This window comes from Salmo salar, chromosome ssa25, assembly GCF_905237065.1.
Source record: "Salmo salar chromosome ssa25, Ssal_v3.1, whole genome shotgun sequence".
NCBI classification, from domain to species: Eukaryota; Metazoa; Chordata; class Actinopteri; order Salmoniformes; family Salmonidae; genus Salmo; species Salmo salar.
In genome coordinates, this window is record NC_059466.1 from 42731345 (window position 1) to 42751451 (window position 20107).

Here is a 20107-nt window from a genome sequence, read left to right on the forward strand (position 1 = left end):
ACAACGTTCATCTGTACAAACAATAGTACACAGGTATAAACACCATGGGACCACGCAGCCGTCATAACGCTCAGGAAGGAGACGCTATCCTTCTCCTAGAGATGAACGTACTTTGGTGCGAAAAGTGCAAATCAATCCCAGAACAACAGCAAAAAACCTTGTGAAGGTGCTGGAGGAAACGGGTACAAAAGTATCTATATCCACAGTAAAACAAGTACTATATTGACATAACCTGAAAGGCCGCTCAGCAAGCAAGAAGCCACTGCTCCAAAACTGCCATTTAAAAAGCCAGACTACGGTTTGCAACTGCACATGGGGACAAAGATTGTACTTTTTGGAGAAATGTTCTCTGGTCTGATGAAACAAAAATAGAACTGTTTGGCCATAATGATCATCTATATGTTTGGAGGAAAAAGGGGAGATGCTTGCAAGCCGAAGAACACCATCCCAACCATGAAGCATGGGGGTGGCAGCATCATGTTGTGGGGGTGCTTTGCTGCAGGAGGGACTGGTGCACTTCACAAAATAGATGGCACCATGAGGCAGGAAAATGAGGCAGGATGTCTCAAGACATCATTTTTTACATTTTTTTACATTTTAGTAATTTAGCAGACGCTCTTATCCAGAGCGACTTACAGCAGTGAATGCATACATTTCATGTATGTATGTATGTATGACTTTTTCTTTGTTTGTACTGGCCCCCCGTGGGAATCGAACCCACAACCCTGGCGTTGCACACACTATGCTGGCGTTGCAAACACCATGCTCTACCAACTGAGCCACAGGAAGTTAAAGCTTGGTTGCAAATGGGTCCTCCAAATGGACATTGACCCCAAGCATACTTCCAAAGTTGTGGAAAAATGGCTTAATAAGGACAACAAAGTCAAGGTATTGGAGTGGCCATCACAAAGCCCTGACCTCAATCTATAGACATTTTTGGGCAGAACTGAAAAAGCGTGTGTGAGCAAGGAGGCCTACAAACCTGACTCAGTTACACCAGCTTTGTCAGGAGGAATGGGCCAAAATTCACCCAACTTATTGTGGGAAGCTTGTGGAAGGCTACCTGAAACGTTTGACCCAAGTTAAACAATTTAAAGGCAATGTTACCAAATACTAATTGAGTGTATGTAAACTTCTGACCCACTGGGAATGTAATGAAAGAAATAAAAGCTGAAATAAATCATTGTGTCTACTATTATTCTGACGTTTCACATTCTTAAAATAAAGTGGTTATCCTAACTGACCTAAAACAGGGAATTTTTACTCAGATTAAATGTCAGGAATTGTGAAAACTGAGTTTAAATGTATTTGTCTATGTAAACTTCCGACTTCAACTATGTGTGTGTGTGTGTATATATATATATATATATATATATATATATATATACACACACACACACACACACACACACACACACACACACACACACACACACAGGAAAATCACATTTTTGACTGCACTGGGCTTTTTTAAGGTTGATCCCTGAAATAATTTGTACTTCCTATGGAAGTAGGTCGAGGTGGAAGTTGGTCTTATAGCTGTGGTCGATAGGGCCTTAAGTCCTGTTGGTTAAGATCAGGGGAGAGAAGCATCAATAGTAGCACTGAAGGGACATTTCCCCTTGAGCATTGTTCTACAGAGTAATGAGTCAGTATGCTCGTTTGAGGGATACATGGTTTTCCAGATGTCACGTGTGCATCACAGTTGGCTATTATTTTTTGAAGGCAGTTTGTAATGCTGACGTTTTTTCAAACTCCAGATATTGAATGTGGGTTTTTAATCTGCCACTCGTAAAGTAGGCTAAGCATAATGAATCATATTCCCCTATTAAATCGGGACTTCACATGCTTTAGACCCTACAAGACTGTGCAAAAAGCTGCTTTGATACCATTTTCATCATGCTCAGGGTGACAAAAATAACTGACTTGGTGCCTAGCCTATTGCTTATTTGTCTAGCGTCTTTAGATGTGCAGAAAAGTGACTCCTTCTCCCCCGAATTGTGGACATGGTTTCTGGCTCTGCATCGCTCTGAGGCGGGGACAAATTCTTTGGCCGTAAATAAGAAAGACAAGATGTAATTTTAAGTGGCAAAACTATTCTGTTTTGGCAGCAGTCAGGATATCCCAATCCACACCCTCTAGCTCATTCCAGTTAAGCTTTTTTGCCCTGAAGGACCTTTTTATAGATGGAAAGAAAACTTCTCCCAACATCACAATGTGGTTTTAGACCTTTGTTAAATGAAGTTATGTCTCTGCAGAAAATGTATATTTTTTCTTAATAATTGCATGTCTAAACATTATCCTAGTATTCTTAGCGACTTATTGTAGGATGCTTGTTGCTTTGTAATTTCAGAAAGAAAAGAGTACTTTGGTGCTTTGCTAAATTTTAGCATTTTTTCCATTTCCTTTCATAATGGGAAGAAATCATGGTCCTCAGTGGCATGCTGAAGGTTTTACACAATAGTCAGTCAGAGCTGGCATTCCCATGTGGTGACTCACGTAATATAACAATATACTGTAGCTACCATATATCTTAAAGCTAGACTAATTGATGCTAAATTGCTAATTTCTGTTCCTGAATTACGTCTCTCAAATTGGACAAATAAGACATGGGAATGCTTGCAATTGCTTTTCTGTCATGTCCAAGTATATGAAATTATGTTGTTTATGTATTATTAATACTAAACCTTTTGACACACTATCCAGCTCACTGTTCACATCGATTAACTTTGAGATTAAGGAGTAAGGAAACATTACTGTTCTTTGCATAGAAACATTCACATGGAGCCTTCAATCACTTTTTGCACATTGTATTATTGTTGAACGGCTCAGTCTCTCAGGTCTGGCTGTCAAATAGCGTAACATGTTTGTACCTGCTAGGGTAGGTAGCTTAGCGGTTAAGAGCATTGGGCCAGTAACCGAAAGGGCTCTGGTTCTAATCTCTGGGCTGTCTAGGTGAAACATCTGTTGATATGCCCTTCAGCAAGACACTTAACCCTAGTCGCTCTGGATAAGAGCTTCTGCTAAGTGACTCAAATGTCAGACTCCTATTTAGCACCACACCCCTCTTTAAAAAGTAGTCCTGAAACACAGTCCTCTTCACAGAGCTAGATGTGTGATTTTTGTCCCCCACGTGTGAGAGTAATTATTTCCTGAATGTTACAACGCTCCTCTGCATTATGTCAGTGGATACAAATGTCCTTCCAGAAGTTAGTTTGTCTCAACTTATGAAAATATCAAATCCTGGAACTACTGACTACTTTAGTTGGACTATTGTAAGCATTTACATCTACAGTATATTCTACATATTATATACAGTGCATTAGGAAAGTATTCAGACCCCTTGACTTTTTCCACATTTTGTTACGTTACAGCCTTATTCTAAAATGGATTACATCGTTTTTCCCCCTTATCAATCTACACACAATACCCCATAATGACAAAGCAAAAACAGGTATTTATACATTTTAGCAAATGTATTAAAAATCTAAAAACTGAATTCACATTTACATAAGTGTTCAGACCGTTTACTCTACTTTGTTGAAGCACCTTTGGCACTCATTACAGCCTCGAGTGTTTTAGGGTATGACGCTACAATCTTGGCACACCTGTATTTGGAGAGTTTCTCCCATTTATTCTTTGCATATCCTCAAGCTCTGTCAGGTTGGATGGGCAGCATCGCTGCACAGCTATTTTCAGGTGTCTCCAGAGATGTTCGAACGTGTTCAAGTCTTGGCTCTGGCTGGAAGGAGTCCTGTCCTGTTGGAAGGAGAACCTTTGCTCCAGTCTGAGGACCTGAGCACTCTGGAGCAATTTTCATTAAGGAGCTCTCTGTACTTTGCTCAGTTCGTCTTTCCCTTGATCCTGACTAGTTTCCCAGTCCCTGATGCTGAAAAACATCCCTATAGCATGATGTTGCCACAACCATGCTTCACCATAGGGATGGTGTCAGCTTTCCTCCAGATGTGACGATTAGCATTCAGGCCAAAGAGTTCAATCTGGTTTCTCATGGTCTGAGAGTCCTGTAGGTGCCTTTTGGCAAGCTCCGTGTGGGCTGTTGTGCCTTTTACTGAGAAGTGGCTTCTGTCTGGCCACTCTACCATAAAGCCCTAATTGGTGGAATACTGCAGCTCTAGGAAGAGTCTTGGTAGTTCCAAACTTCATTAATTTAAGAACGATGAAGGCCACTGCGTTCTTGGGAGCCTTCAATACTGCAGACATTTTTTGATACCCTTCCCCAGATCTGTGCCTTGACACAATCCTGTCTTGGAGCTCTACAGACAATTCCTTCAACCTAATGGCTTGGTTTTTGCTCTGATATACACTGTCAACTGTGGGACCTTTATATAGACAGGTGTGTGCCTTTCCAAATCATGTCCAATCAATTGAGTTTACCACAGGTGGACTCAAATCAAGTTGTATATATGAGTTTCAAGTTTGGGGAAGATCATTTTCACAGTAAAAATGCACCTTTTATAATAAAAGCATCACATGCATAATTGCATTTGCGGTCACTTTTCATTGTGGTGTTTTCTGCTAATGGAACATTTGTGCTTATAGCCTATTACCATGTGCACATTGCTGCACTTATAATCTGAAGAAATAGCCTAATAGTTTAGTAACATTTTAAGCTAAACGTTCTGAGATGTTGCATCAGCCACATTGCATAAAACATTTTTTTTTTATGCTGGGGTTGTATTAATTTGGGATCTATCGCATCCCACAACTGTCCCAGACTCTTTGGAATATTTATTTCTCGCACAGAATAGAATTGGTCGACTTTTGTACTATGGGGGATAGTAGATTGACATACAGTGAGGGGAAGAAAGTATTTGATCCCCTGCTGATTTTGTACGTTTGCCCACTGACAAAGAAATGATCAGTCTATCATTTTAATGGTAGGTTTATTTGAACAGTGAGACAGAATAACAACAAAAAAATCCAGAAAAACGCATGTCAGAAATATTATAAACTGATTTGCATTTTAATGAGGGAAATAAGTATTTGACCCCCTCTCAATCAGAAAGATTTCTGGCTCCCAGGTGTCTTTTATACAGGTAACGAGCTGAGATTAGGAGCACACTCTTAAAGGGAGTGCTCCTAATCTCAGCTTGTTACCTGTATAAAAGACACCTGTCCACAGAAGCAATCAATCAATCAGATTCCAAACTCTCCACCCTGGCCAAGACCAAAGAGCTCTCCAAGGATGTCAGGGACAAGATTGTAGACCTACACAAGGCTGGAATGGGCTACAAGACCATCGCCAAGCAGCTTGGTGTGAAGGTGACAACAGTTGGTGCGATTATTCGCAAATGGAAGAAACACAAAAGAACTGTCAATCTCCCTCGGCCTGGGGCTCCATGCAAGATCTCACCTCGTGGAGTTGCAATGATCATGAGAACGGTGAGGAATCAGCCCAGAACTACACGGGAGGATCTTGTCAATGATCTCAAGGCAGCTGGGACCATAGTCACCAAGAAAACAATTGGTAACACACTACGCCGTGAAGGACTGAAATCCTGCAGCGCCCGCAAGGTCCCCCTGCTCAAGAAAGCACATATACATGCCCGTCTGCAGTTTGCCAATGAACATTGAATGATTCAAAGGACAACTGGGTGAAAGTGTTGTGGTCAGATGAGACCAAAATGGTCTGTAATTACAGCTGCAAGTCTCTTGGGGTATGTCTCTATACATTTGGTACATCTAGCCACTGGGATTTTTGCTCATTCTTCAAGGCAAAACTGCTCCAGCTCCTTCAAGTTGGATGGGTTCCTCTAGTGTACAGCAATCTTTAAGTCATACCACAGATTCTCAATTGGATTGAAGTCTGGGGTTTGATTAGGCCATTCCAAGACATTTAAAGGTTACCCCTTAAACCACTTGAGTGTTGCTTTAGCAGTATGCTTAGGGCCATTGTCCTGCTGGAAGGTGAACCTCTGTTCCAGTCTCAAATCTATGGAAGACTGAAACAGATTTCCCTCAATAATATCCTTGAATTTAGCGGCATCCAACATTCCTTCAATTCTGACCAGTGTCCCAGTCACTGCCGATGGGGAAAAACATCCCAACAGCATGATGCTGCCACCACCATGCTTCACTGTGGGGATGTTGTTCTCGGGGTGATGAAATGTGTTGGGTTTGCACCAGACATAGCGTTTTCCTTGATGGCAAAAAAGCAACATTTTTGTCTAATCTGACCAGAGTACCTTCTTCCATATGTTTGGTGAGTCTCCCACATGCTTTTTGACGAACACCAAACGTGTTTGCTTATTTCTTTCTTTAAGCAATGGCTTTTTTTCTGGCCACTCTTCCGTAAAGCCCAGCTCCCTGGAGTGTACGGCTTAAAGTGGTCCAATGGACAGATACTCCAATCTCCGCTGTGGACCTTAGCAGCTCCTTCAGGGTTATCTTTGGTCTCTTTGTTGCCTTTCTGATTAATTTACATTTACATTTAAGTCATTTAGCAGACGCTCTTTTCCAGAGCGACTTAGAAATTGGTGCATTCACCTTATAATATCCAGTGGAACAACCACTTTACAATAGTGCATCTAAATCTTTTAAGGGGGGGTTAGAAGGATTACTTTATCCTATCCCAGGTATTCCTTAAAGAGGTGGGGTTTCAGGTGTCTCCGGAAGGTGGTGATTGACTCCGCTGTCCTGGCGTCGTGAGGGAGCTTGTTCCACCATTGGGGTGCCAGAGCAGCGAACAGTTTTGACTGGGCTGAGCGGGAACTGTGCTTCCTCAGAAGTAGGGAGGCGAGCAGGCCAGAGGTGGATGAACGCAGTGCCCTTGTTTGGGTGTAGGGCCTGATCAGAGCCTGAAGGTACGGAGGTGCCGTTCCCCTCACAGCTCCGTAGGCAAGCACCATGGTCTTGTAGCGGATGCGAGCTTCGACTGGAAGCCAGTGGAGAGAGCGGAGGAGCGGGGTGACGTGAGAGAACTTGGGAATGTTGAACACCAGACGGGCTGCGGCGTTCTGGATGAGTTGTAGGGGTTTAATGGCACAGGCAGGGAGCCCAGCCAACAACGAGTTTCAGTAATCCAGACGGGAGATGACAAGTGCCTGGATTAGGACCTGCGCCGCTTCCTGTGTGAGGCAGGGTCGTACTCTGCGAATGTTGTAGAGCATGAACCTACAGGATCGGGTCACCGCCTTGATGTTAGTGGAGAACGACAGGGTGTTGTCCAGGGTCACGCCGAGGCTCTTAGCACTCTGGGAGGAGGACACAAGGGAGTTGTCAACCGTGATGGCGAGATCATGGAACGGGCAGTCCTTCCCCGGGAGGAAGAGCAGCTCCGTCTTGCCGAGGTTCAGCTTGAGGTGGTGATCCGTCATCCACACTGAATTGTCTGCCAGACATGCAGAGAAGCGATTCGCCACCTGGTTGTCAGAAGGGGGAAAGGAGAAGATTAATTGTGTGTCATCTGCATAGCAATGATATGAGAGACCATGTGAGGATATGACAGAGCCAAGTGACTTGGTATATAGCGAGAATAGGAGAGGGCCTAGAACAGAGCCCTGGGGGACACCAGTGGTGAGAGCACGTGGTGCGGAGACAGATTCTCGCCACGCCACCTGGTAGGAGCGACCTGTCAGGTAGGACGCAATCCAAGCGTGGGCCGCGCCGGAGATGCCCAGCTCGGAGAGGGTGGAGAGGAGGATCTGATGGTTCACAGTATCAAAGGCAGCAGATAGGTCTAGAAGGATGAGAGCAGAGGAGAGAGAGTTAGCTTTAGCAGTGCGGAGAGCCTCCGTGACACAGAGAAGAGCAGTCTCAGTTGAATGCCCAGTCTTGAAACCTGACTGATTAGGATCAAGAAGGTCATTCTGAGAGAGATAGCAAGAGAGCTGGCCAAGGACGGCACGTTCAAGAGTTTTGGAGAGAAAGGAAAGAAGGCATACTGGTCTGTAGTTGTTGACATCGGAGGGATCGAGAGTAGGTTTTTTCAGAAGGGGTGCAACTCTCGCTCTCTTGAAGACAGAAGGGACGTAGCCAGCGGTCAAGGATGAGTTGATGAGCGAGGTGAGGTAGGGGAGAAGGTCTCCGGAAATGGTCTGGAGAAGAGAGGAGGGGATAGGGTCAAGTGGGCAGGTTGTTGGGTGGCCGGCCGTCACAAGACGCGAGATTTCATCTGGAGAGAGAGGGGAGAAAGAGGTCAAAGCACAGGGTAGGGCAGTGTGAGCAGGACCAGCGGTGTCGTTTGACTTAGCAAACGAGGATCGGATGTCGTCAACCTTCTTTTCAAAATGGTTGACGAAGTCATCCGCAGGGGAGGGAGGAGGGGGGGAGGGGGAGGAGGATTCAGGAGGGAGGAGAAGGTAGCAAAGAGCTTCCTAGGGTTAGAGGCAGATGCTTGGAGTTTAGAGTGGTAGAAAGTAGCTTTAGCAGCAGAGACAGAAGAGGAAAATGTAGAGAGGAGGGAGTGAAAGGATGCCAGGTCCGCAGGGGAGGCGAGTTTTCCTCCATTTCCGCTCGGCTGCCCGGAGCCCTGTTCTGTGAGCTCGCAGTGAGTCGTCGAGCCACGGAGCAGGAGGGGAGGACCGAGCCGGCCTGGAGGATAGGGGACAGAGGAAATCAAAGGATGCAGAGAGGGAGGAGAGGAGGGTTGAGGAGGCAGAATCAGGAGATAGGTTGGAGAAGGTTTGAGCAGAGGGAAGAGATGATAGGATGGAAGAGGAGAGAGTAGCGGGAGAGAGAGAGCGAAGGTTGGGACGGCGCAATACCATCCGAGTAGGGGCAGAGTGAGAAGTGTTGGATGAGAGCGAGAGGGAAAAGGATACAAGGTAGTGGTCGGAGACTTGGAGGGGAGTTGCAATGAGATTAGTGGAAGAACAGCATCTAGTAAAGATGAGGTCAAGCGTATTGCCTGCCTTGTGAGTAGGGGGGGAAGGTGAGAGGGTGAGGTCAAAAGAGGAGAGGAGTGGAAAGAAGGAGGCAGAGAGGAATGAGTCAAAGGTAGACGTGGGGAGGTTAAAGTCACCCAGAACTGTGAGATGTGAGCCATCCTCAGGAAAGGAACTTATCAAGGCGTCAAGCTCATTGATGAACTCTCCAAGGGAACCTGGAGGGCGATAAATGATAAGGATGTTAAGCTTGAAAGGGCTGGTAACTGTGACAGCATGGAATTCAAATGAGGAGATAGACAGATGGGTCAGGGGAGAAAGAGAGAATGTCCACTTGGGAGAGATGAGGATTCCAGTGCCACCACCCCGCTGGCTCGATGCTCTAGGGGTATGCGAGAACACGTAGGCAGACGAGGAGAGAGCAGTAGGAGTAGCAGTGTTATCTGTGGTAATCCATGTTTCCGTCAGCGCCAGGAAGTCTAGGGACTGGAGGGTAGCATAGGCTGAGATGAACTCAGCCTTGTTGGCCGCAGACCGGCAGTTCCAGAGGCTGCCGGACACCTGGAACTCCACGTGGGTCGTGCGCGCTGGGACCACCAGGTTAGAGTGGCAGCGGCCACGCGGTGTGGAGCGTTTGTATGGCCTGTGCAGAGGGGAGAGAACAGGGATAGACAGACACATAGTAGACAAGCTACAGAAGAGGCTACGCTAATGCAAAGGAGATAGGAATGACAAGTGGACTACACGTCTCGAATGTTCAGAAAGTTAAGCTTAAGTTGCAAAAATCTTATTGACTAAAATGACGAAAATGATACAGTACTGCTGGCTGGTGGAGTAGGCTAGCTAGCAGTGGCTGCGTTGTTGACTTTGAACGTGTAGCTGGCTAGGTAACCTCGATAGTTTCAGTACTACACCTTGTCATGATACAAAGCAACTTTGTAGCTAGCTAGCTAACATAACACTAATCAAGACGTTCCTTGTAATGTATTTAGTTTCTACAATGCTGCTCGTCGGTAATAGTTGGCTGGGTTAGGAAAAATGGCGTCGCGGGGGACGGAAATAGCTGGCTAGCTAAACTCGATGGCTGGCTAGCTAACCTCGGTAATTACTAAACTACACAATTATCAAGCTATGACAAAGACAACTAAGTTGCTAGCTAGCTAACACTGCACTAGTCAAATCGTTCCGTTGTAAAGTATTAGTATCTACAGCGCTGCTAGTCGGTAACGGTTGGCTAGCTAGCAGTGGGTTAATGATGACTAGGTGTGTTGACTAAGTCTGGCGCCGCGTCGCGGCTGGCTAGCTCACCTCGATAATTACTCAAACTACACAATTATCTTAGATACAGAGACAGCAAAGACAACTATGTAGCTGGCTAACTAACACTAACACCACACTAATCAAGTCGTTACGTTGTAATGTAATAGTTTCTACAGTGCTGCTAGTCGGTAGAAGTTGGCTAGCTAGCAGTGATGACTAGCTAGCTAGCAGCTAGCAGTGTTGACTACGTTAGGAGGACGAAGATAGCTAGCCTCGATAATTACTCTAATTACTCTAAACTACACAATTATCTTTGATACAAAGACGGCTATGTAGCTAGCTAAGAAGAATTGCTCAGATCAAACAAATCAAGCCGTTGTAATGTAGTGAAGTCTAATATTACCTGTGGAGCGAAGCGTAGTGCGAAGCGAAGCGTAGTGCGACTGCTCGCTCCAAACCGGAAGTTTCTCTTTCTTTGCCCTCCTTGCCTGGTCTGTGAGTTTTGGTGGGCGGCCCTCTCTTGGCATGTTTATTGTGGTGCCATATTCTTTCCATTTTTTTAATAATGGATTTAATGGTGCTCAGTGGGATATTCAAAGTTTCTGATATTCTTTTATAACCCAACCCTGATCTGTACTTCTCCACAACTTTGTCCCTGAGCTGTTTGGAGAGCTCCTTGGTCTCTGTGGTGCCCCTTGCTTAGTGGTGTTGCAGACTCTAGGGCCTTTCAGAACAGGTGTGTGTATATATTCTGAGATCATGTGACAGATCATGTGACACTTAGATTGCACACAGGTGGACTTTATTTAACTAATGTGACTTCTGAAGGTAATTGGTTGCACCAGATGTTATTTAGAAGCTTCATAGCAAAGGGGATGAATACATATGCACTGTTCAGTTTTTTGTTTAAATTATTTTTTTTTTTTTAACTGTTTATTTTTTTCACTTCACCAATTTCGGGGGTGTTTAACTCAATATTAGGAAGGTGTTCCTAATGTTTGATTTACTCAGTGTGAATACTTTCTGACGGCACTGTATCTGTCAGTGTCTCAGAAGATGGCATTGCACATGTTTAACTGTGCTCTTGGCCTGCTGCAGTGTCATGGTCAATTGTGTGATGCTGTGTCAAATACAATTCATCATATTCAGTATCTATGTACTGTACATCTACTCATCGTATGCATTCTCTGTTGAGCATCTGAATAAGGTTTCTACAGCATATTCATGTCTGCTGTGAGATCTTCAGTACGACCCGTTACACACAATGGTCAGTGTCATCCTTATTGCATACAATTCAGCATTGAAGGACTACTGTAGCCGGATGCTATATTATCCATCTAGAAAGGATGTTCTCGCCCTTCAGTTGTATCAAAGGGATACATAACAAAGACAGGAACCTTTTTTTAATTACATTTTTTTTTTAATGGACTTTTCAATCATATGGACGTTTCAATTCTGTTCTATTGTTTGATTCACAACAGCTCTTATCTGGACAATAGTCATTTGTATCCTTAGAACTCATCTGAGACATTGTATTTGGTTTCTTAGCAGAATATTTATCAGAATATGTTTGCTTTAAAGTGTAATGTACTTCATGAGTAAAATAGTTATATCAGCGCTTCATTCCATTTAAGTTTTGCAGGAGTGGATGTTTTGAACGGAAACATATCGAGGTATAATGAAGTTGACTCAGAAATGGGTTCCTACCTTTTCCTGAAATCACTGGCTTAGAAGGGATTCTATCACTATGGAAGGGACTTGATTAATACTTGTAAGGAAAGAGATGAAGAAAGAAGCAGCAACTGTCAAAATAATTGAGTCAACCTATTCCGAGGCAGAACTTACTTATGTATAGTAGCTATCTGTGAGAGTTAAGAACATAGATTTTGGAAATTGGCATTTCAAATCCAATTTCAATTCGTCACATGCGCCGAATACAACAGGTGTAGACCTTACAGTGAAATGCTTACTTACGAGCCCCTGCACCAACAGTGCAGTTTCAAAAAATACGAATAAGAGAGAAAAGTATCAAGTAATTTAAGAGCAGCAGTAAAAAATAACAATGTATACAAGGGGCTGCCAGTACAGAGTCAATGTACGGGGGCACCGGTTAGTTGAGGTAGTATGTACATGTAGGTAGAATGAATTTAAAGTGAATATGCATAGATGACGACAGAGTGGCAGTGTTGTGGAGGGGGGGGGGGTGAGTCTGGGTAGCCATTTGACTAGATATTCAGGAGTCTTATGGCTTGGGGGTAGAAGCTGTTTAGAAGCCTCTTGGACCTAGACTTGGCGCTCTGGTAACGCTTGCCGTGCGGTAGCAGAGAGAACAGTTTATGACTAGGGTGGCTGGAATCTTTGACAATTTTTAGGGCCTTCCTCTGACACCGCCTGGTATAGAGGTCCTGGATGGCAGGAAGCTTGGCCCCAGTGATGTTCTGGGCCATTCGCACTGCCCTATGTAGAGCCTTGCGGTCGGAGGCCGAGCAGTTGCCATACCAGGCAGTGATGCAATCCGTCAGGATGCTCTCAATGGTGCAGCTGTAGAACATTTTGAGGATCTGAGGACCCATGCCAAATCTTTTCAGTCTCCTGAGGGGGAATAGGTTTTGTCGTGCCCGCTTCACGACTGTCTTGGTGTGCTTGGACCATGTTAGTTTGTTGGTGATGTGGACACCATTTAAACCTTGCAAAATTGATGTGCTCTTAATGCTTTGTTGTATAATGTCTTGATTCCACATTCTCATTCATACATATTCAGTAAAAAATGTTGGGGAGCGATTGCAAGGTTGCAACAGAACTTTAAGTTGAGCTTCTCCTTATCGCCATTTACCTTTGGTATTAAAAGTTCTCACTTGGTTAGGATCATCAGCAAATGGTCAAAGAGAACATGTACGTACTGTAACCCGATAATGCCTATTCACTGTTCATACATGTACGCTATATCCAGCAGAGTTTAATATGACAGCATTGAACCTCGCTTTATGTGAAAGCTACAACTTTTTCATGACTTTGCTGATATAAGAAGTCTTACGTTTTGCTACAATAACTAATCTACTTTGGTTGGATTTAATCGGGCAGCCACCGACAAGCATATAACTAGGGTTATTTCTTTCTCCCAGTAAGGTTATACTGTAATGCAACAGATTGTGGCAAAAATAAATAAATAATTTTAAAAAATCCAGAAAATGGTCTCAAGCGATATTTACTGTTACTACGAAAACAACCAGCAGTAGTTGATTTCTTTTGTGTAACGCCCTGGCCATAGAGAGGGTTTTTTGTTCGCTATTTCTGGTTAGGCCAGGGTGTGACATGGGTGGGCGTTCTAGGTTTCTTCTATGTTGGTGGTTTTCTTTGTTTCGGCTGTGTATGGCTCTCAATCAGGAACAGGTGTAGATCGTTGTTGCTGATTGAGAGTCATACATAGGCGGCCTGTTTTTTTCCTTTGGGGTTTGTGGGTGAATGCTTTCTGTTTAGTTTGTTCCTGACAGAACTGTTGCTGGTTGTTTTTTTGGTTCCTTTTGTATAAGTGTTCATTCGGTTATTAAAATTCATTCAAGATGAACACATCCTCCGCTGCACCTTGGTCTCATTCTGACGACGGCTGTTACATTTTGACCTTTGACCTGTTTTAGTGTGATATATCGACACTGACTAACAAGTCTAGCCGTCAAAAATACCAAAATGGTGAACTACCCTACTCAGATGGTAAATGGCTTTAACCCAAAGGTAAACAAGGTGTTTTGCAGGTGGGCCTAGGTTTTCATCGGTGGACATTCTGACTTCTTAAACATTGGCTTTCTGTGAGAGGGTGGGTTTCCTAAATCACAGGCTGACATCAGGCCGTTGTTTTTATTTTTTGGGGTCAAATTTCAGGTTATTGCCTATTACCATGTGTGCATTGCTGTGCTTATAATGTGAATAAATAGCCTAATCGTTTATTAACATTGTAAGCTAAACATTCTAAGATGATGCAAAGCCACATTGCATTAAAAAAAGAATATGCTAAGGGTTGTTTTAATTTGGGATCTATCGCGTCCCACAACTGTCCCAGACTCTTTGGAATATTTATTTCTCGCACAGAATACTAAGGGGGATAGTAGATTGACATAGGCTAGTGCTTTTGCTGTTCGTTAGGCCTACTCATCTTGTTGGCTGACGAAAAGTGAATGTGGACAGTTCATCCAATATCTTCAATTTGCACCTCGGAATTGGATAAGGATGCACACAGTTGTGTCCCCGATGTGTCTGTCTTAACTTGTAACCTGTACGGAGAGCAGTGTGAGTGAGACACTTTTGGGTTGCGCAGCACTCGGGGAGTTGGGAACAACTGCCACTGGCTGCAAAAGGCATGGATGTTTAAGGGTGCATTACGGCCACAAAGGGGATGCTGCCGTGAAATTTGAGGCATTATGTAGTGCTTTTCAAATTGTGAATGAGAGACTATTGGAGTGTGTACAGCCTGTGTGAAAATAACAAAGCAGAGCTCATGCCTTTCAAGTGACTTTTTTCAAATCATCATTAGTCTCATGCAGCCTTACAATGTATTAAAAATCCAAACATATAGCCCGACGTTTGTAGAACTAAGGTTACATTAATAACTGTATATTAAGCATATAGGAGTACCTGTTTCTTTGTTATCTGCTCAACACAGAATAGTCGTATGTGCGCACTCCCTCAAATCGTTTGGAGAAAATATTTATATTTTTCAATTTTGTTTAATTGTATTCTTCATACAATGACATGATATAAAATAATTCCACGGAATTATAAACTAATCTTGTCTGTTAAATGAACTAGTGTAGCCCACAGCTATTTTGTAGCCACATCAGGACCTAACATGAGGACAACTCAGAGTATGCTATTCTTTTCTTCTGAAGTAGACTACATTTTTTTCTTCAGATCATTACTAATTCTTATTTACAATGACGGCCTATGATTTTTTTTCACCCTTGTATGCTTAAAGACATGGTTGACTTTATCTGAACATGTCTAAGCTCTTATATTATCCAATAAAAATTCATTAAAAAGATACGCCGTAGGTAGTAACATTTTCCAGGTTTTGTTTGTTGAGGGTCTGAGATTTTAAAGGATTCTGAAACGTTTTGTTTTTTCCTTCCAGGTGGAATATTCCAGGTGGAATATTGGCAAATACACAGGAGGGATCTCAAAGACACAAGGTTTTTCCAGTATGAACCGGGCTTTTAACAGGAAAAAAGGTGAGCACTCATTTTGTTTCTCTTCCCCATTTGTTAAGCAGATTAACGTTAAGCCCAGATCTACTTCAGATCATATTACGGCTCATATTATGGTTCAGAGATTTCTAAGTCAAGTAGCCTTTGTTCAATGAGCTACTTGTTCTTATACCTGGAGCTAACAGGCGTAATCTACATGAGCACCGTGGTACTGAACATGTCTGACTTGACCGTTGCGGTTTCGCAACAACAGCTTGTCGTATTTACCTCCATCTGTCCCACCACTCCAACTCCCGGTTGTCACTAGTTAACACAGACAAAGTCATAAACCCCACCTATTTCTACAATTTCTCTTCTTAAAATCTAATTTTACATTTAACCTTAAAACCGCTTGCGTCCCACCCTAATCAACAGCCAGTGGAATCGCGTCGCGCGAAATGCAAAACCTCATAAATGCTATAACTTCAATTTCTCAAACATATGACTATTTTACAACGTTTTATAGATACACCTCTCCTGAATCGAACCACGTTGTCCGATTTCAAAAAGGCTTTACAGCAAAAGCAAAACATTAGATTATGTTAGGAGAGAACCCAGCCAGAAATAATCACACAGCCATTTTCAAAGCAACTAGCATGCATCACAAATACCCAAAACACAGCTAAATGCAGCACTAACCTTTGACAATCTTCATCAGATGACAATCTTAGGACATCATGTTACACAATACATGCATTTTTTGTTCGATAAAGTTCATATTTATATATAAAAACAGCATTTTACATCAGCGTGTGACATTCAGAAAATCTTTTCCCTCAAATGCTTCCGATAAATCAGCGCCACAATTTACAAAATTACTATTCGAAAACATTGTTAAAATGTAATATTGTCATTCAAAGACTTATAGATTAACATGTCTTGAATGCCACTGCTTTGCCAGATTTAAAAATAACTTTACTGGGAAATCACACTTTGCAATAAACTACGTGGTGTACCCAGCAAAATAGGCTAGGCTATACATGTTGGAGCCATCTTGGAATGATCAACCATCAAAAATACTATTGTAAATAAAACCTTACCTTTGATTATCTTTATCAGAAAGCACTTCCAGGAATCCCAGGTCCATAACAAATGTAGTTTTGTTCGAAAAAGTTAATCATTTATGTCCCAATTGTTAGCGCGCTATTGAAAGGCTATTGAAAATGTACCGTGCTGAGTAGGACTTGTCGTCACGAATGTACAATTTTTTTTAATTTAAGTTCGTTCAAACATGTCAAACGTGTATAACATAAATCTTTCGGGCCTTTTTCAACCAGAGCTTCAGTAATATTCCATGGGGACGTTTGCATTGTCTTTCAAAACGTTTCGAAAGGGGAGGATAGCCATGTGCGGCGGCGTCATAATGGTAAATGGCCCTCCACCTGTGACCACTTTCCACAGCCTCTCTTTCAGTCAATTTTGATAGTAGGAGACTCAAACCACTTTGTAAAGACTGGGGACATCTAGTGGAAGCCTTAGGAAGTGCTAAATGATTCATAACCCCCTGTGTGTTTCAATGGCAAATGTTTGAAGTGATATCCACACATCAGATTTCAGTTTCCTGTCAGGATTTGTCTCAGGGTTTTGACTGCCATATGAGTTCTGTTATACTCACAGACACCATTCAAACAGTTTTAGAAACTTTAGGGTGTTTTCTATCCAAATCAAACAATTATATGCATATTCTAGTTACTGGGCAGGAGTAGTAACCAGATTAAATCGGGTACGTTTTTTATCCGGCCGTGCAAATACTGCCCCCTATCCCCCTAGCCTTAAACCACACGGCTAACCTTATGCCTTACCCTTACCTTTAAATTAAGACCAAAAAGCCAGTTTTCATGATAAGTCCAAAGACCCAGCTAGACAATTTTGGTGCCCAGGGTTTTCTGGTGATATTTGAGCTTTGTATTTTCCCCTGGCCCTGTCAGACACACAATGAGTAAATAAAGACAGTAATCAGGCTAGACAGACCACTTCTCCTGCTTCCGATGACATTACCTTTTCATGACAATATTTAAATGCAGCTTGGCTCTAAGGTACTCCAATACTGCCGCTACTGTAATTTTTATTGGGTTTTACTTTCTCAGGAATCTAAGTTGATACTTTGTCAATATCATCAACAGACTCTGGAGGGTGCGTTTAAGGAGTCTATTGAGAGGCTTGGCATAACAAAGAAGTTATGGCTTCTCAGCTGACGCAGAAAGTAGTCAGTGAAGTGTTCCCCAGGCACAGTGGCTGTTTACCATTCCCTGCCTCGTAGTGATGGGTCCACAAATGCCTCCAAACATACTTGCACCCTGTCCAGTTCTGTGTGTTGTAGAGAACTACAGAGCCATCTGGCATAATAAAGAGGGCATTAAAGTCTTTCAGCAGAGGACAAAGGTTCCTCCGAACCCTCCCCGAACAAAACAGACATTTTACCCCATAGCAACACAGAACACTGGGCTTTTGGAGACAACCATTCATTACCAGAGCATTGCTCATAACTGATAAAGGGCTTGGTAAGAAAATAGAAAAGGGTATCAGTGTTTTCCATAAGTGCCGGCCGCTACTGTTCCACTTCATTAATTAACTAGGCTTCTTTTCATTTTGAAGTTTCAATTCGTTAGTCATAAGTCAGTGTAGCCTTCTTCCACTAGAATGAATGATATGCATGTTCTAGTGATCTGTTGATAGAACAGGCGCCTGTCAGTCACAAAGCGAGCAATGACAGGGGCACAGTACTGGTTTGTTGTTCTGTCCTACCTCTCGGTACCTGTGTTATTTTAGTGCTCTCTGGTTGGCTGCAGTTAAATTTCTTTTAACGGATTAGGGAGAGCATCACAGGTGAGTTTGAAGTTAGGGGAAGCCAAAAAATATATACACATTTATGATAAAGTATTAGACGCATTTGTAGACTAATGTAAAATAGCCTACTATTCCTAATGTGATGAATAGATGAAGCTCTTAAAGATGAAGCTAATAAAAGTATTTTCTTTGTCTCCTCTCTTGTTTTTCCAGTGATTTATGTTTTGAAATATTGGAATAGGCATTATTTTAGATGATTTTCACTGACAACCGCAAAGCAACAATCAGCTATTTGATAAGATGAACACACGCTGCCCAAATTGCGCGCTTCCCGACTGCAGTTTATGCCCTGGCCTTGTCATAAAAAAAATGACAGCTATTTTTTGAAAGATGCTAATTGTCCTAAGTGGCTAAATCATGCTCTCTGGTGAAGTTCTTTTTGAAGGATTACATTTATTTTTGTATAAACATGAGTAATTGTGTAGTTTTCCCAAGTTCAATTCAATGGACTTTAGGGGAAGCACGGCAGTGCAAATTGATACATTTGGTGTGGTTATTAAAAGCCGCCTGTTGAGATTGAATGTTTTAGCACAGATTCTTCACTGGTACTTTTCTTCCTTTCGCGACTGATGAATTAGCGTTAACATTTTTAGTGGCATATGAGCAAAGTTGTTGCATTTTGTTAGAATTGTTTTTTCTCATTCTTACACATTCCTTCAACTTGTATTTATTCATTTGCACTGATGCCAAAATGTGGTTGTAAAATCAAGAGGACAAACAAAATACTGTTCCTCATTCTGCAAGGGGAAGGACAAATCACCAGTCTGGTCGGTCTGACTACAAGCTGAGCAAAAACATTTGTCTGATATACACTATATATACAAAAGTATGTGGACACCACTTCAAATTAGTGGATTCGGCTATTTCAGTCACACCCGTTGCTGACAACTGTAGAAAATCGAGTGCAATGCCATGCAATCTCCATAGACAAACATTAGAGGTAGAATAGCCTTACTGAGGAGCTCTGTGACTTTCGACGTGGCACTGTCATAGGATGCCACCATTCCAACAAGTCAGTTTGTAAAATTTCTGCCCTGCTAGAGCTGCCTCGGTCAACTGTAAGTGCTGTTATTGTGAACTGGAAACATCTAGGAGCAACAACGACTCAGCCGCAAAGTGGTAGGCCACACAAGCTCACAGAACGGGACCACCGAGTGCAAAAATTGTCTGTGCGAAGTTGCAACACTCACTACCATGTTCCAAACCACTTCTAGAAGTAACGTTAGCACAATAACTGTTTGTTGTGAGCGTCATGAATGGCCGAGCAGCCGCACACAAGCCTAAGATCACCATGCGCAATGCCAAGCATCGGCTGGAGTGGTGTAAAGCTTGCCGCCATTGGACTCTGGAGCAGTAGAAATGCGTTCTCTGGAGTGATGAATCACGCTTCAGCATCTGGCAGTCCGACAGACGAATCTGGGTTTGGCGGATGCCGGGAGAACGCTACCTACCTGAATGTATAGTGCCAACTGTAAAGTTTGGTGGAGGAGGAATAATGGTCTGTGGCTGTTTTTCATGGTTTGGGCTAGGCCCCTTAGTTCCAGTGACGCGACATCTTAACATTATAGCATACATTGACATTCTAGACGATTCTGTGCTTCCAACTTTGTGGCAACAGTTTGGCTAAGGCCCTTTCCTGTTTCAGCACGACAATGTCCCCATGCACAAAGTGAGGTCCGTACAGAAACTGTTTATTGAGATTGGTGTGGAAGAAATTGACTGGCCTGCACAGAGCCCTGACCTAAACCCCGTCAAACACCTTTGGGATGAATTGTAACGCCAACTGTGAGCCAGGCCTAATCGCCCAACATCAGTGCCTGACCTCACTAATGCTCTTGTGGCTGAATGAAGCAAATCCCCACAGCAATGCTCCAACATCTAGTGGAAAGGCTTCCCAGAATAGTGCAGAAGGTTATAGCA

At 42.9% G+C, this 20107-nt stretch overlaps 1 protein-coding gene across 6 annotated transcripts in view; it reads left to right on the forward strand.

The window, feature by feature from the left end:
- Positions 1 to 20107, forward strand: part of LOC106586826 (PTB domain-containing engulfment adapter protein 1) — a 190015-nt gene that overhangs the window by 138462 nt on the left and 31446 nt on the right. For all 6 annotated transcript variants that reach the window (XM_045707319.1, XM_014174523.2, XM_045707322.1 and 3 more), the window contains one exon: positions 15229 to 15325. In XM_045707319.1, the coding sequence (XP_045563275.1) occupies positions 15298 to 15325 (28 nt within the window). In that variant the 5' untranslated portion in view covers positions 15229 to 15297. The remainder of the gene's footprint in view (positions 1 to 15228; positions 15326 to 20107) is intronic.